We start from the raw sequence: 16,718 nt of genomic DNA on the forward strand, positions 1-16,718 counted from the left end.
CACCAAAATTGTTCCAGTAAAATATCCAGCTGCATTGTATTGTACTGCAAGTGTCAGTCGCTTAGAATAAAACTGTCGATAAAATAAATTAGTACGTGAGAGGATATTGGCTCATCTGTCCTGTTTGATAGTAGCTTATAGATCTGAGGACCTCATCCAGTCCTAACTTGAAAGAAGCCAGCATATTGGCTTTGACAACATGCCTGAGTAGCTTTATCAAATTTCCGCAATCCTTTGTGTGAAGAGGTATCCCCTGGTCTCATTTTAAATGCGCTTGCATATGAATTCCACCTGTCTGTTTCAATGTTAATTCTGCATTGACTTTTTGGAATATTTCAAGCAGGTCCCCTCATAATCTTCTCTGTTGAAGGCTAAACAGTTGGTTCTGATACCAAAGTAAAGATTCCGATTACAGTGCATCCACTCCAGATAATTTGAGGGTGGATTGGATGAACTTAACTTCTGTGTTTTAAACACACTTCATACATATTCAACATGGAGCAGAACAAGACCAACATTCATACTGGGTAAAACATTATTCTTATTATTTTTATTTCTGTTCTTCATCTGATATTATTATTATTAAATGCAAGTAATGGAACGTAATCTAAGACATTTCATTACTTTGACTTGAATTACATACATTTAATTATACTATAACATTCCGAAATAGATCATTTAACAATGTCAATTCACAAGTGCACTTCCGACATTCAGAATGTCTAATAATGTGAAATGTGATCAAATTGATGCTGATTGTTATAAATAGCATGGAAATGCGCACACACATGTTCACATTTTCTGAATATGTGAGTATTAATAGTTGCAGGACTGTTAAGTTTTATACCTTCCACTTGAATTAAGTTGAATATGTTTACTGCTTGGGTCTATGCTGTAGTTATAAACTAAAAAAATAAAAGCAGAAACAGAAGTGAGCTTATATGGAAAAAGAAAAGAGACACAACGTTTTGGCTGTGGAGCCTTCTTCAGGTGTCTCTATTCTTTTCATTTCAGCGTGGAATAAACCTTTACCTGATCCTTTGCAGTCTACACTGCACTCGTCCATGCTGATACAGCTATCTACAAGAGGTTATACAGTATACAGTATGTCTAGGCATTTTGTTGTGGTGTGCAATCGTCACATCATTCTGCTGTGGGGCAACCGGAAGTCTGGCCTAGCTTGGCACTGGTGCCTCTGTTGGGGAGTGGGAGCTCAATCAGTTTGAGGAAATGAGGAAATCATGGACAGTTGAAGAACTAATGTGCGCTTGGTGCTTAACATTGCTGACCTTGATTGCATGAATGTAAACATTTAAGGCCCTTCAAGCAATAAATCCACCAGGATTGTAGTATTGTAGTCCTAAATTTGTTTTTTTTTGTTTTGTCATACAATATGTTTGTCAAAGAAGTCATAGGTGGTTTTCTGTCATTAAATATCAACAATAATATGTTTTTTTTTTGCTTTAACACATTTTTTTATCAAGTAATAGGTTTATTCCATGCTGAAAAGAGAAAAAATAAAACATATTTCGGCTGTGGAGCCTTCTTCACACCTGAAACATTGTTTTCTTTCTTCTCTTTTCAGCATGGAATAAACCTATTACTTGTTCCTTTGCAGCCTACGCATGCTGACGCAGCTACCCTCCTGAACTATTATTGCCAAGGGTTGTGTTTCCTAATTCTAATCCTAGACTAACTGTTTGTGACCTTTGCCTTAAACTAAACAATTAGTTTAATGTTTAAATAATTAAACATTGAAACCTTCAAATAAACTTGAAACTTTAATTAAACTGTTTTCTATTAAAATGAGCTTTAGCACCTTATGTTGTAAATGAGCATCAGCCCTCTCACAAAAGCTGAAATCCAAAAATTCTCATTTTCATGTTTTGGTTCTACGGGTAATTGAATTAATGGGTCTATGGAACAAGAAAGTTTAAGATGTGTGTGACACAGTGTCATCCCCAGCTATAATTAAACAACATTTACTGATAACAAATTTGGTGTTTAGAAAAACAATTGGAGAGCAGTTCCATTTAAAATAAAGTTAGAAACAGAATTCTGTTTGTAGAATTAAAGGAACTCAGATTATTTCCGAAACAGAGACTTCAGTGGACTTCAATTCAGAGGTCAGTTAAGAATTAAACTGTTGGGTCAATTAAGGGTTCAATAAGATTTTGATCAAAAGCTCCATTTGAACAAATACTAGTACTCCAGAACCAGGATTGGAAAGCATGCATCTAGGGCACAGTAATAGAATGTCATTAGTTACTTGCCCGTGTTCTAATTGATTATTAAAGAGAAGGCTTTAACACTCAATTCTGTGCCAAAGAGAGAAACAGAATTTAAAATTCAGAATCATGACATACTGCAGAAGTGGTTGCCACAGAAACCAGCACATCAACATCCGAGTCCAGACCTAATGTCCTTTGTGATGATATGTCTGCTTCATATAATACTAGACATCTGTGATATAGCATCTAGACAAGAGAAGGACTTTTAAGCACATTTGTTTCCTGTAAATACTATTATTAGCCTATTTGAGTGGAGCAACTGAGTTATTTTTTCCATATGAAGTTGCCTCAGTATCACTGATATTATTGGATGAAACACATTTCATAGAAGCTTATATTTTAATGTTCAAAACAGATCAAATATACAGTATGAGCAAAATGAGATAAGGTGAGGCATTAAAAAATGTTAAAATATTTAAAAAATATTTAATACTGTGGCATTTGTTGCATTTTTGCAATACTTTACAGCATATGTTGCCAGTGGATTTGATTTCATCGGTGCTCAAATGTTTTTATTGTGAAATTATTTGTAAGTGTGCATAGAATGTTATAACTCTAGGTCAACATGAGAACAGTTCACTAGAACAGACATTTTGACGGTATTTGTCTTTTACTTTTTTTAATAAAAGTCACTATGATGTGAAGGTTTACCCCACCAAATTTGCTTAGGCAGATTATTTAATACTACTGTACATACAGTACTGCAGCAAATGAACTTTAAGAATTCTGAATGAAATGCACAATATTTTCCTTGTTTGTGACATTATGGTGCATCGATAGATACTGTGCCCTCCAGATTTACAAAAAAATATTTACAGTATCAGATTGAGTTATGGATTAGATTTTGCCTCTTCCTAAAATAATCTAAAAATATTACACTGTTGTGTTAACAGCATTGCACAGAGCAATGTCGCACTTAGTATTCCTTTCAATAAAATCCAAAAAGATAAATAACACTCTGCTACAATAAAACCTTGCACTTTGGAGATGCAAAGAGGATGGCACTGTGGAGTTTGTATGTTTTCCCTGTCTTTGAGAAGGTTTTCTCCAGTTTCCACCCACAGTCCGTGGACATGTTGATTGGCTTCTGTGAAAACTGGCTCTGATGTGAGTGTGTCTGTGTGTCCTGTGATGGACTGGTGTCCTGTCCAGGGTGTGTCCTGCCTTGTGCCCGTTGCTTGCCGGGATAGACTCCAGCTCTCAAGCTACCCTGTATTGATAAAGTAGTTAGAAAAAGGATGGAGGGATAGATGGATGGGGAAGCAATGAAAACTCCCAGCAATATACAGAGGCCTGTGAGGTTTTACTGTTTACTTGAAGTGTAGAAAGAGTTAACACACAGAAAGCCTTCAGTTGCAGCAGCAGCAGCATCATTGTTAAGGTCAGAGAGCTTTTCGAAGACTGCAGGCCAAAGATCATTGACCTCCGTACACAAAGGGTTGACTAGAAAAGAAACCACAAAAAGCTTAAATCTACCATTTTCCACTGCAGTGTCCATTATTTAGATTTTAAAAGCCATTTTATACCCACTGCGAAATATGCCATGGGGGTATGTTATGTCAGATAACATGGTAGAGATGGATTTACCTAAAACTATCTACAGGGGTGTGAATTAAAGTGACCTTCACGTTTTCCAGACATAAAAGTAATCACAAATATGACTTGTCATTTGCTGTGAAGTCACTTGTTAATTGCTATGAAGTCTACAGTCCATTATATACATGTTTTACATTATATAATCCTTCAGGGCGCCCTTTTCATATGGAGCCATTCTTTTGTTTCTTCTTAGGACGTACTGTAGTCTTCATATTTTGCAAGTAAATGAAATACAAGAGTTAGAGATAATAAATAAATTGTTATTTTATATGGGTAGTATACCCATGCAAATCATTGGTGGTATTGATTTGAATTTTTGAATGAACAACCCTGAACCAAGTCCTATATACTGTACTGTAGGCTGGCAAGTATTTAATATTACGCTCAAAAGATTTTAGTAGGGGCAAGCGGAAAAAAATACTTGGTTCCACGTATGGTCCACGAGAATGTGAGTCGAATGTGAAGGAAGTGTTAATGGAATTATTATTGGATTCCCTAGATGAGAAATCCATGCAGTGAAGGATAGACATCTCACTGCTGGAATTTGAGTTGATGCAGTCCAGACACACAGCTTTGCTGAGTTTTATCCAGCCACTGCAGGGAGGAATCAGAATATTCTCTACAAACAGGCCAGGGACCCTCAGCGGTTACATTCCTTGTCCAGATGTGAAACACAGGAGACTCCCCTGGGAGCCACAAGGCCTCCTTCTTCAGCCATATTTAATTGTTAGCAAAATACAAACATTCGCTGTCAGTGGTTTGTTAAGCAGGGAGAAGGGGGATGACTGTGAAAAAAAACAGAGTAAGAAAACAAACGCTGAACCAGAATTACTACATGCTCAGTGCGTGTGATAAACTTTTAACATCCGCAGGGTTTTTTTTATCTGGTTTTGAATGTACAGTGTGTAACTATACTGGATCTAAATGTACAGAGTGTAATGCCCTAAAGGCTTTATTTTGTAACTGTTGCTGTAACTGTCACTAGTGTGTTTTTTTTAATTTCCCAATATTTAATGATCTTTAAGAGAACCTGACTTTGGTCCCGTTCACCTTTCCGTGTGATTTGGTGCTTTAGAGTCCCTTTTGTTTCCTTTTGAGTGCTGTACATTGGCAGTGGTTGCTATGACGATGAAAGCAAATGGCAGACAGGTACTGTACAGAGTCTGTTCCTTCTAAGATCATTCAGTAGCTTGCGAAGTGAATGCTATTAATTTAACTGCAGTGAATACAGTTTGTGCAGCACACAGAAGAGCTGTTTGTTGCACACACTTTACTACTGTAAAGACGATGTACAAATGAAATGCCTATACTATACAGTACAAGTGAAATTTTAAACACTCAGTCTTGCCTCATCCTCCTTATAATGTTTTTTTAGTGAAAAAACAAATTCTGAACTGAGAATCTATACTGACCTACAAAGTACTGCAAAGTACTGCAAAATCCAGCCCAGCAGTTTTAAAGAACCGACAAGATGACATTCATCAACTTATTAATGTAGTACTATGGCAACTTGACTTTCAAATTGAAAAAAGGACATGTACTATGCTATTTGATATGTTGGGGCTGCGATATTTAACGTGTTTTTTGTTTCAGCTACCTCATTGTAAATTTCATGTCATTTTCTGAATTTTTAGCAATCCCTGTCCTGAAATGTGCATATCTTTTTTTTAAAATGGGAAGTATTTAATAAGCTTCCCATTGCAGGTAAACAAGCAGTCACGGTACAGCTGGCAGACCCAAGCAGACACTGGGGCTCAGTGGTGCAGTTGTGCTGAGCTGAAATGAGGAAAAAAAAAACATGTAAATGGGCCTTCAAGTACCTCACCAAGGACATCAGCTTGAGATGATGAGCCTGTTTTTTTTAATTTAATTAATTCAGGTTTCCATGAAACGGAAAAAGAAAGAGGGCGATGTGTGAAATGGAGCACTATGACTGCTGTGGAAACACTGCCAAATGCACAACTGATTTCAGTAATTGGGCCTTACAAGGCAATTTGTTTGTTATTAGCAATTCGTCCAGTTAGTGTAGGGCATGACACGCACACCTACGAATTAGAAATGGATACAAGGGAAGAAGGAGAATAATTTTGAATTCAACTCAATGCCTTCTGTTTCTTAACGTTAAATTGTTATTAGCAAAAAAGAGGTGCTTCCTAACTAATGGCCATGTGCAGGATTTTGTAACGGCCCATCTTTTTGCCTTGGTGATGCAAAAAAGCTCATTCAGGATTCAAGATTCTCTCTAGATGGTAAAGAGGACATAAAGCTATATGGTAAGTAGGCATACCCCACAACATTAAATGTGGTTGATTATAGTAGGAGTGTTATTATACAGTATTTGACGTTTAGTTGTAAATTACATTTGTTGTTGAGGTGGGAAGGTAATATTGTAATATTGTAAGCTAAGGCAATTACAGATCATTTTGTATTCTCCTAGATGAAACACCAGTTAAAACCGCATAGTAATTTTTAAGCATGCTCCATTGTATCAGTGTAAAGATTTTGTTTTACAAGTGGGTTTAAGTTTCTGATTTTGTACAAAAGTCTTGTAAATACATAGTAACAGAATTATTTTACCCACAGTACACTTTTTTCCCTTTTATCAGTCTAATCATGTTTTTTTTAGACATTTTTTTTACCATTAGTGGTGTTTCATGATGTACAGTAGTATCAGAAATAGCTCTCCTTTTAATATCCATTTTTTCCAAACTGAATCATGGGTTTCATTCTTTAAAATGATGCTTCAAACATTTAACTTGAAACATTCCCCATTGAGCTGGGGAAGCCACTAAACTATCAGGAAAGCCAGAAGGTTTGTTTCGAAGAAAAGATTCCAAATGCTCTTGTCATAAGACAGCTTTACATTATTGACAGGATGAAACATTATTGTTCTGCATGATAATCATAGCTATAGAAAAAAATCTGTTATTTGCCATCAGCAAGGCTCTTGTTGAAATGCGAGAACAATTTTATTGAGCTTTTTATTAACTGAGCAGTGGGATCAGACAGAGGTGTGGGGTTGATTATGGTCACAGGAGGTTAGAGAAGTCTAGTTCTTCGCAGTCCAGATCCCAGACTGCCTGTTTTTACAGTACCTTGTGTTTGGGAAAATGTACTTCTGTGCATTAGCAACAGTGTATCATTACTGACAACATTCTGTATGTATTGTACATTAGAGATATCAATAATGCGTTTCTAAAGGTACGTAGAATAGGTAAAACCACCCAGGTCCCAGAAGAAAAAAATACCAGTGCCTCATTTTCACTGCCAGTGCAGCGGGCCTGGAACGTGCAGGCTGGATCCTGGCTGTGCCAAGCCAATAATAAAATGAGTTCCTGAGTTTTTCCCAGCATGGCCAATTTAGGAAGTTCTTGTTCTGTGGCAGTGTGACACAAGGGTTTTATGGGATAGTTCTGAGGCACTTGTTAAGGAAACCTGTAGCAACCTGTTAAAATGGGCGGGTTGCTGTGATATTTATTTCAAGTTAACAGTGTGTTATATGGCTACATTGTAACCAGCACATTTTCAGGCATGCTGAAATATAGAATTTTCCTTTGAGTGAAAAAACTAACAGAAAGCATAGTATTGGTGTTAAATTACTGTGTACAGCAACTTTGTAATGCTGTTAAATCATTCACCATACTGCTGAAAGAACAGTTTATCAATGGTACAAATTTGATTTTTTCTCTATTCCGTAAAGGAATATTGATATGCAATCAGTTTAAAATTGGTTCCGTGTATTTAAAATTATTGTGTATAATTTAGTGATTTATCATTTATTTGACAGTGTTTTTAGAGTCTTCTTAGTGGCGTACACTAAATTTGTAGGCTATTCACTGGATATTAATACAGATATTCTTGCTGAAAAAGGTGTAGCTCCCCCAATGCATTTGGCTTGGTTTTTGGAACTAATCCATCAGATGATGGTCATGTTCATGTCAGTGTTGCATTGGTGTACAGTGATTGTATTCACACCTGCCTGACCATTTTCGGTGGATGCTAATACTATATATGGATTTTTGAAGTATTTGCAAGATTCTCTGGATTAAGACTTGCTTTTCTTATCGTTGTTTTTAAATTGATTATTTCATTATTACTCGTTCAAAGAGGAAGCTGTTCGATTCCCAGGGGGGGAAATTTAATTTAAGGTAGCCAGCAGACCATTCTACTGACCCATTATGTGGTTTGTACTCTGGTAAGGCAGGGAGGAAGGGTGGCAGTAGGAGTGCAATGCAAGTGCATTATTCTTTGACTGCTGTCGTCACATATGGTACAGAAACCCTGTGTTCAAGTCTCAGTGCTGCTTTTGCTTTGTTCACTATTGCCTGGAAATTGGTGCTCCAAACACAGAATCATTACAACATGTGATACCTGTATATTGACAAAGGATGCAGGAATTCTCAAGCAATCACCAAACTTTGAATAGAACATTGTTCACATCTTTTTGTGCCTTAATGTGTGTGTATCTCCTGTACAGTTTGTATACAGTATATAAGTATTGGCACATTTATCTTAATTTCCCTGAACTTACTGCTTTGTTTATGAGATCTTCCTTCGTTCATCTCAGAGGCCATCAAAGCTGGCTTTACAACTTTAGGGGATGTTACTTGATGCCTCCAGCATTCTTGGGCTGATTCCTAATAAGGAAACTTTCCAAAATAACATTTCAGTCTGCTGGACTAGAGGTTTTTGAACTGGACCACCCTTTTTCTCAGTGCTTGTGGTATTTTTTTAAGCTTTATGGAAATTCAGGAATCTGTCTCCTACCAAGGGCCAGTGCCAGGTACTTTGTGAACCAGTATTAAAAAGTTTGAGGGCAAACAACAAGATGCAACATTTGAGTAAATCAACTCTTGTACTGTAGCTTTTTTGTGGAAATGAGGGTGTTATTGAAGTTCATCTTATGCAGCTAGGTTGTGTGTAAGCAAAATCTATCAATGCTAATAATGAATATAATTAATTATACTAATATATATTGGTTTATTGTTGTGTATGTTTTTGTAGTTTCTTAAAAAACATTAACCATCTTCCACTGATGTCTCAGTATTTTGCATTACATATGATGTATTCACACTTTTAACTGAATATTTTAATCAGTGACTTTAATGCTCAATGTGAGCACTTTTGTGAGTGAAATAAGATAAAACCAAAATATATTTGTTGTGTAAGTATTCACCCTCTTTGTTATGGCAAACCTAAATTACTTCAGGTTAACAAGCCTATTCTGAAAGGTTACATACAGTACATACATGTACAATAATATTGGTGAGCACAATTTCATAACTGCAAAAATGTAGCCCACATAGAAAGGGCCAAATGACCTGTTTTTCTCCTGGTTTACATGTTCCATTTAACGAAAAATTAAAAGGCCTTATCATGGGTCTATTTCCTGGACGGGGTTCCCTCGAGTTCGGGGCTTATCGTACCCGCCGCCTGCCTTCCGGCCTGCTGGCAGTGGAAGAGGCGGTGTCGGCAGCTCTGGCCTCTCATCCCACCCCTCGCGAAGTACCAGTGGACAGGCGGTTGATCGCTCTCTCTGCCACACCTGACGTACTGTCTTGGTGCCACAGCTCTAGGCTTACGAGTCAGGTGGCCATCCAGTGCTCTCTGGAGTTAATCCTTGGGCCGAACTGTCCCAAAAACAAACAACACCTCCACAAATACGTCCCAATTCCAGTGCCTTTACGGGTACCAGCCTCTGCTCCTCAGGCTTTACCCAGATTCTGCAAATGTAAAGCCTTACGCTTCCACGCCAGCTAGGACAACACATTCTGACAGCTTATTACAAGTCCTGGTGCCAGATTCATCCACACCCTCATCCCCTCATGTTGTGGAATCTGAGGAATCACTCCACATCCACTCCACATCACATCCTGGACTCCCAGTGGTCCGAGGTTTGGGTTCAGATTCCCACAAATGCCCCGTCTGAGGGCCAGGCACCACCCATTAAGCGTGGGTATTGTAATACCTGTGCGAACGCAGGCTCGCACTCCCAGGTTGCTACGGCAACCAGCCATGTTTCCACACAGCCTGAACTATCCACTGGTGCCGATCAAACCAATGATTAGTACCCCCGCCCCCTAATTGTCTGTATGCTGTCTACTCAGACCCTTGCAGGCCTTTCTTGGTCAGTGTGAGTTATTATACAAATTAATTGAAAAATATATTTGAATTCATCCATCCATTTTCTATTCGCTTCATCCAGTTCAGGGTCACGAGGCAACTGAAGCCTAACCCGGCAAACATGGGCCTCAAGGCAGGGTTCTCCCTAGATGTGACTCCCGTACAGTCCAGTCACAGGGCACACACAGACTTACACACACTCACACCAGGGCTAATTTTCTCAGAAACTTCTTACGTAATCTCGCACTGTTAATTGAGAAGTCTTGTCTATTACAGGGTTAAATTTAGTTTGTCGGGTAGCTATGTTTTGAATGCAGATTAAGGTTTAAAACAGGTGGCTTATTCAGAACCAGGGATTTCAAATTCTAACACAGTGAATTGTTGAAAGCCCAGGGATGGATTCTTATTCCTAAGAGATGCATTAAAAAATGCAGAAGTCTGCAATTTATGACCTTTCCAATATGTGGAGCATCCTGGAAGATTCCCAACAGGAAGATTCCTAAATTTCATCTGTGAAAACTGCCATAAAATACAGCTGACAATTCCATATTTATGGAAGAAAAAGCCTATACCATTGCTTCTCTCACGCAACAACTGGATCAGATCCTCGGTTCAGTTGGTTACTATCAAAATGATGGGCTAGATAGTCTGAATGGGCTCGTCTTGTAACTTTTTGTATACTCGTATGCCTGCACCTCACATCGTCAGAGCACCAGCAGAAGGAAACTGACAGAAATGAGCTGGCTCCACGTTTGTAAAAGGAAATAAAATATGAAATCCTATTGTAACAACCACCATGCACATCATATCACCAAATACGTTTTCTCCAAACCAGGATCTGGGAACAGACCATCAAAACCTGAAAGCTCCCGGTAATCACAGACAATGAAATCCAGATACTAATCCCAACAACTGTAACCAGTGACACCACACCTACAAGAAAGGGTGACATACTGTAGTAGCAGTTGGAGTTGGAGTTTGAGACTGTATTCTATGAAACAATTTAAATATGCATCAGGTTCCCTAGGTCAGCAACAGAAAGTCATGTGCCTGGATCTATCACCCTACAGAAAATAAATTGGCTCCAAGCAAAATCCTAGCAAACAGTAGAGTTTGAGTAGAACCACATCAATGGTCTTCTCACGGATCCTGTACATCAAAAACAGCATTCAGGCAGGGTGATTTATTGTACTGTGCATCAAGGGTGTTGTCCCAGACAGATAAAAAAGCATTCAAAAGGCATGCCTTAAGGTGTATGTTACAGAAAAGCAGATTTGAATTTTTCTTACTGTACATAGATTTGGAAAAACATAGGAACGTCAACAGCAGAAGTCTGAAATGGTACACATGGAAAACAATCGCTCTCGGTTAAAAATTCTATGGCTTCAAGGTGAAGCAGTTTCCCTCCTGTCTCATGATCCTCAAGGCGCAGTTTGTGAAGACAGTTCTAAAGCAATGTAATCATTCTCTCACTCTACACTCCAGACCCGGCCTCTAGTGAATAAATCTGAAGACTCACCTGAGTTTACCACTGATGAGAGCCTGAAAATGTCTTAAAGATTTACGGCCTTGAAGGAGAATCAAGCTAAGTGTGTTGTAAATATATCACAAAGCAATAAAGAATTGTTTTAAGTTCCTATAAAAAGATACAGAACACCATAGTGAAGTGTAAATATTGAATGTAACATTTCCAAAAACTGCTTTTAAAACTATTTAATGTTTTTAAAACTATTAAATGTAAGTATATCATTATTGTATTTAAAATCATGTTCATATCTCTCTAAGCTTGCAATGGCAATGTAGTGCATTAGGTAGGCACACTTATATACAATATAGACAATAGAAATGGAAATGTCACTTGAGCTTCTGAGATGAAAATTGACTGTAATAATTCATTATTGCGTTATCAATTTGTTGTTCCTTTGTGGCTCTTCCTGTTGCTATGCGACATGCACACAACCAAGTTTAAATATAGAACTAGCAGTGATGTTTTGTAACTGAAAAATCATCAATAGAACATTTAACCCAGACTGCTTGTACTGTAGATCTGCATTTTCTGACACTGGGCATCATTATGGTTCATGAGAATATAGTTTGTTCTTGAAACATTTCTGTTATTTCTGCTCTATCACATTGTGTGTATATGGTACAGTATTTGCTCTTAATTCTGTAGCAGAAAAAAAAGAAAATTTGGTTGGTTCAGATTTTCCATTTTGAAATCTGTGATCACTCTTAAGATTATGAAAAAAAGCTCAAGCTTTAAATCTTTTAATACAATTTGATTATATAAAACAGCAATAATGGTTCCTCTCTTCCAGTGTTTGAATATTACAATTTCACTTATCTGATTACACAGTCAGTTTCCAGTGTTACTAAAAGCACTCCTTAGTGGAATGAAACAATAAGAAAAAAAGTTAGCAATTGTCAAATGTCTAATCATAGTATGAGAGACAAAATCTTTAAAATAATTCAAAGCTGATGTTTTATAAAACATAAATGAAAGACATTTTTCATCAAAATGGATACTTCTGGAGACAAAGTGTTCGCTCAAAATAAACTCAAATTTAAGGCATCAAAGGTTTGATCCAAATATGTAGAAATGATTCTGAATTTATCTTTTTTTTCATAACGCAACACCTCAGAAGGTTCTTTGGAAACTAAAACACAAAGAAGCAGGTGGATAAAGCTTCTTAATGTAGCTGTTTTGCTCTTTCATCACAGGGTGACTTCACCTGGAACAGCATGTCTGGACGAAGCGTGAGACTAAAGCCAGTGCCCATTCAGAGTCTCTCCGAGCTCGAGAGAGTGCGACTGCAGGAGGTGGCCTTTAATCGACTGCTGCAGGACTATGATCTGGGCTGCCAGATAACTATCCCCAAAGGTACCTTGCCTTGTACTTTCTCAAAACAATCAAACAATCATTAGAATGCAAGGAAGAGACAAGAAACAAGTAGAAAAAACAGATATTAGGAAGCATGGTAAAATTGAGCAAAGCTTTGCTCACTATACAAAGATGTACACTCCAAGAAGTTTGAGGGATATTTACAGTACACCATACTGTATGTTTCTCCTGCATGTCTTTAGCAGTGTTTCTGTGGGTAATAGCTGCATAGCTTTTTTTTCTGGAATGTTCTTTGGAGTTCCGTGATCTTTCAACTGATTAATTCTTTTGTCCTGTTGTGTGTTGTTTGTTTGGAAATGAAAAGGCTTTTATTTAGTGTTGGTTTGAGGTAAATGAGCTGCCTTTTTTATTTCAGAAAGCTATTACACCAGGGAACTATATTAGTGCTGGTGAAATGAGTTTGTCTTGAATTTAGGGGAATAGATCTAGCAAATCCAGACAGAATTTTAAACCTTCAGCTAAGGTATTCACAGAAATTCATGAAATGTACAGTACATTTTCCAACTTTCAAAGCTTGGTGTGAGTACTCCACAGGACATTTATTAGTATTGGTTAGTTATATTCAGAAGTAGAAGAATTTTATTTTTGATCTTTACACCAAAGAAGAAACCTTTCACTGAGAAACTGAGAACACTTACAAACTTTCAGAAACATAAGCTTTCTAAGATGCATACAAGACTTGGCTAATGGTCTGTTAGCGTGCTTTTTCTCCTGGGAAAAGCTTACAAGTTTATGCAACTTTGTCGGTAGTTTAAAATTTCAAAAGGGCTTTTCTTCCTTCCTCCCATAGAGTTACTTTCATCTCCTCTCCTGTAAGAGACAATGTATGAAACATTTGCACTGTTAATGTTAAATTTAGTGGTTGTGATTCAGTTTTGCAAAGGCATTAACTACTGTTTATCCATTTTTTTCCTTATTTTAAAGATGGGAACATGTATGTTTCATCTTTTCTCTTTCAGTGTTTCTGATACTCTTAATGCAAAACAGCACATATGTTGTATTGATAAAATGAGCCATATAAAATCATTCACTGCCATGTACTGGTTTCCCATTCAGATTGTACCCCACCTTGCGTGAGACCCCCTGTGACCCTCAATTGGATTAAGCGGTTAGAAAATGGATGGATAACTGGAAACCATTCAATACATTTTTAGATTTAAAAAGTAGTTCAACATCTATTCTCTGTATTTTACCTGAAGATTTTTCTCAAAAGTTTCCCCTGTAGAAGAATTCTTCAGGGACAAAGACATAATTTTCTCACCCAAATTCAATTTCATGAGGTAATACCAAGGTGAGGGAATAACAAGTAACGTTCTTTACATCTGTTTTGGGTTAGTCAGCTCCCATGTGATTTCCAGATGAATTTGGTCAACTCTGAAATGGGGATTTCAGCTTGGCACCATGCTATGAGCACATGCCTTAGGGAGGGCTCTGGGGCAGAAAGGTGTTTTTCGTTGGCTCAAAGGCCATTCCCAGTTATGCCTTATTTGAAATTGCACTTTGTTCTTTTTGTGTTTCTGTATTAGCTGAGGATTGAAGTCAGGAAAGTGAAGCTCTCCTAGGCACATCTTTGTGATGGATGCCGAGGCGCTGTCCAGTCTTTCGGTTAATAATTTTTTCCTATTAATAATTTTTATAGTCTTTCATTAAAACAAAGACAGTGCACACTAAGAGAACTATGTTAAGCACTGAGCTTGTGGTGATACTGTATATACAGTAGCATACATATTTACAGAGGTAAAAGTGACGAAGGAGCCTGAAAAAGTGCATTGTATGCATATAAATCTTTATACCATACATACTAAAGTAGAATAAACAACAATTAAAATGAACAGATTTAATAGTAGTTACAAGAGCTCTAATAACTTGTCCGTCCTTGTTGTTGACCTCTCTACAACTATAGTTTCTATGTAGCTAATCAGCTAGATCCACGTTCTAACCAGCTTTCATTTCAGTCTTAGCATAAAACCAAGTGGAAGTCAAAATCAACTTTAAGAGATAATGAAATAAAAACCTGTTTTTAGGTTTTGCATCACTCTACCACTGCAAACAGTGATGCCCAGCTTTTCCATATAGCTCTGTATGAAAAGTAAACAGTCCCATTTTGATGTTTGCTTTTTCAAACACAGTAAGCTTTCAGTTGTCTATACCACATTGCACCATGTGGATCTGTTTAATCTCAAGCCTGAAATGCCATGTTGAGCAAAAGGGGCTCAAACAAAACCCATCACAGGATCAGATTTCAACATGTGCTGCTCATTAATTTCAACTGTGGTGGTTCAGAACCATGCTGTGGGGTTGTGTCTTAAGCAGTGAGTTGCACTTGAAGCAGATATACACATGCTCACATACTTTTAGAACATTTCTTAAAATTTAATAATACCATATTTATCCCCATGCAGCCCATTAGAGGTTTTGGTCGACATCCCAGGGTGATGTTCAGGCCTCCAGCATCTGCTTCCTTGGATATTTGCTGATTCAAGAGAAAATCATATATAGCGTCTTTCTCTGTATTGCTTTCAAACAGCTGTAGCTTTTTAGAAATAGATCTTTTGTGCTCAGCACAATTGAGGGCAGTTATCCCTGAGATAATACATAGGACTCCACTTACTTAGTAACATCCTAACAACTGTTAAACATATTCTTTAATTTTTTGTGTTGAATTATTACCAGTTGCATGTAATTAGCCCATCACATCTCCTGTACCTGTATATTACCTAGCACACAGTTAATTAACTTTATATACAGTATGGCCACTACTTTCCGATGCTCAGAGTGCGTAATTGAAATATCTGATTAATCGTAACTCAGGAATGGAAATCTGATGGGGAACCCATTCCATTCTCTCGATATTTTTCACAGATGCTGATTTGCCACAAGAAGCCTTTTTATCAAATTCCAGTTTTAAATGTGTGTGTGGAAAAACATGCTGTGCCACGATCACAACATTCCTTTAGTTATTTTATCAGTGTATAGAGTCATTTATGTGTCTTTTTTATAACTGTTGTGCAAAAATTCTGCATAAAAAGGAAAAGAATGGACCCAGGCTATTTTCAAAAGACATCCTTTGAAAGTTGTCCAGAACTCCTCTCTTTAGAAACTACAATTAGCAAAATTATTCTAAAAGAATATTGTTTTCATCCATATATTGGTGTCCAAAAGAAATCTGCATTTTAAAAACTACTTTGTTTTTCAGTAGATCTCAAGAGAGGAGAATTTAATGTATAAACTCTTTTTTTCAGTTTCCATAGAATCTAGGATTACTACAGTACATGTACATTGTAAAATACAGTATTTGAAACAAAATATTTTTTTTTCTTGAGAGACTGCAAAATTGAAATTTGAAAGTGAATCCTTACTTGTCGTACTGTGACATTGTGTTGTACTGTATAATGCGCAATGCGTGTTGCGGGAGAATCATGGTGTACACAATTGACTCGGTAAATGAAAAACTATTGACTTGGAAGATCTACCCGAGAAAGAATGCTTTCATTCTTTGTACATTACTCAATTTGACACACCAAAACACCACATCCATGGGGCTTTCAATGGAAAGCTGTGCTTTGAGAATCCAAGTGTTAACCCTTGAGTTGAGTTTTATTATTTATTTTTGTATGCAAAGCAACTCGTAATATTTACCTATTTATACAATATATAACTGAAGCAATGTAAGAGTTTTCTTGCTCAAGGGTAAAATGGTGTTTACTTATACTGTATAAGTGTGGTTCTTAGTTTTAAAGCTTGACTTCTAGTAGATCATTAAGATTTATCCTATTAGTGCTGAATCTTTTTTTGTAACCAATCAT

The 16,718-nt window shown here is 37.1% G+C and overlaps 1 protein-coding gene across 6 annotated transcripts in view; it reads left to right on the plus strand.

The window, feature by feature from the left end:
- LOC102687382 (rho GTPase-activating protein 6) overlaps positions 1–16,718 on the plus strand; it is a 160,415-nt gene that overhangs the window by 116,795 nt on the left and 26,902 nt on the right. For 4 of the 6 annotated variants that reach the window (XM_006639108.3, XM_015363959.2, XM_069178908.1 and 1 more), the window contains exon 2: positions 12,732–12,891. In XM_006639108.3, coding sequence (XP_006639171.2) covers positions 12,732–12,891 — 160 coding nt within the window. Of the gene's footprint in view, positions 1–5,958; positions 6,161–11,495; positions 11,600–12,731; positions 12,892–16,718 lie in introns of those variants that run through there. The other 2 variants (XM_015363963.2, XM_015363962.2) reach the window with 2 other exon arrangements.

The sequence above is a fragment of the Lepisosteus oculatus genome, chromosome 15, assembly GCF_040954835.1.
Source record: "Lepisosteus oculatus isolate fLepOcu1 chromosome 15, fLepOcu1.hap2, whole genome shotgun sequence".
NCBI classification, from domain to species: domain Eukaryota; kingdom Metazoa; phylum Chordata; class Actinopteri; order Semionotiformes; family Lepisosteidae; genus Lepisosteus; species Lepisosteus oculatus.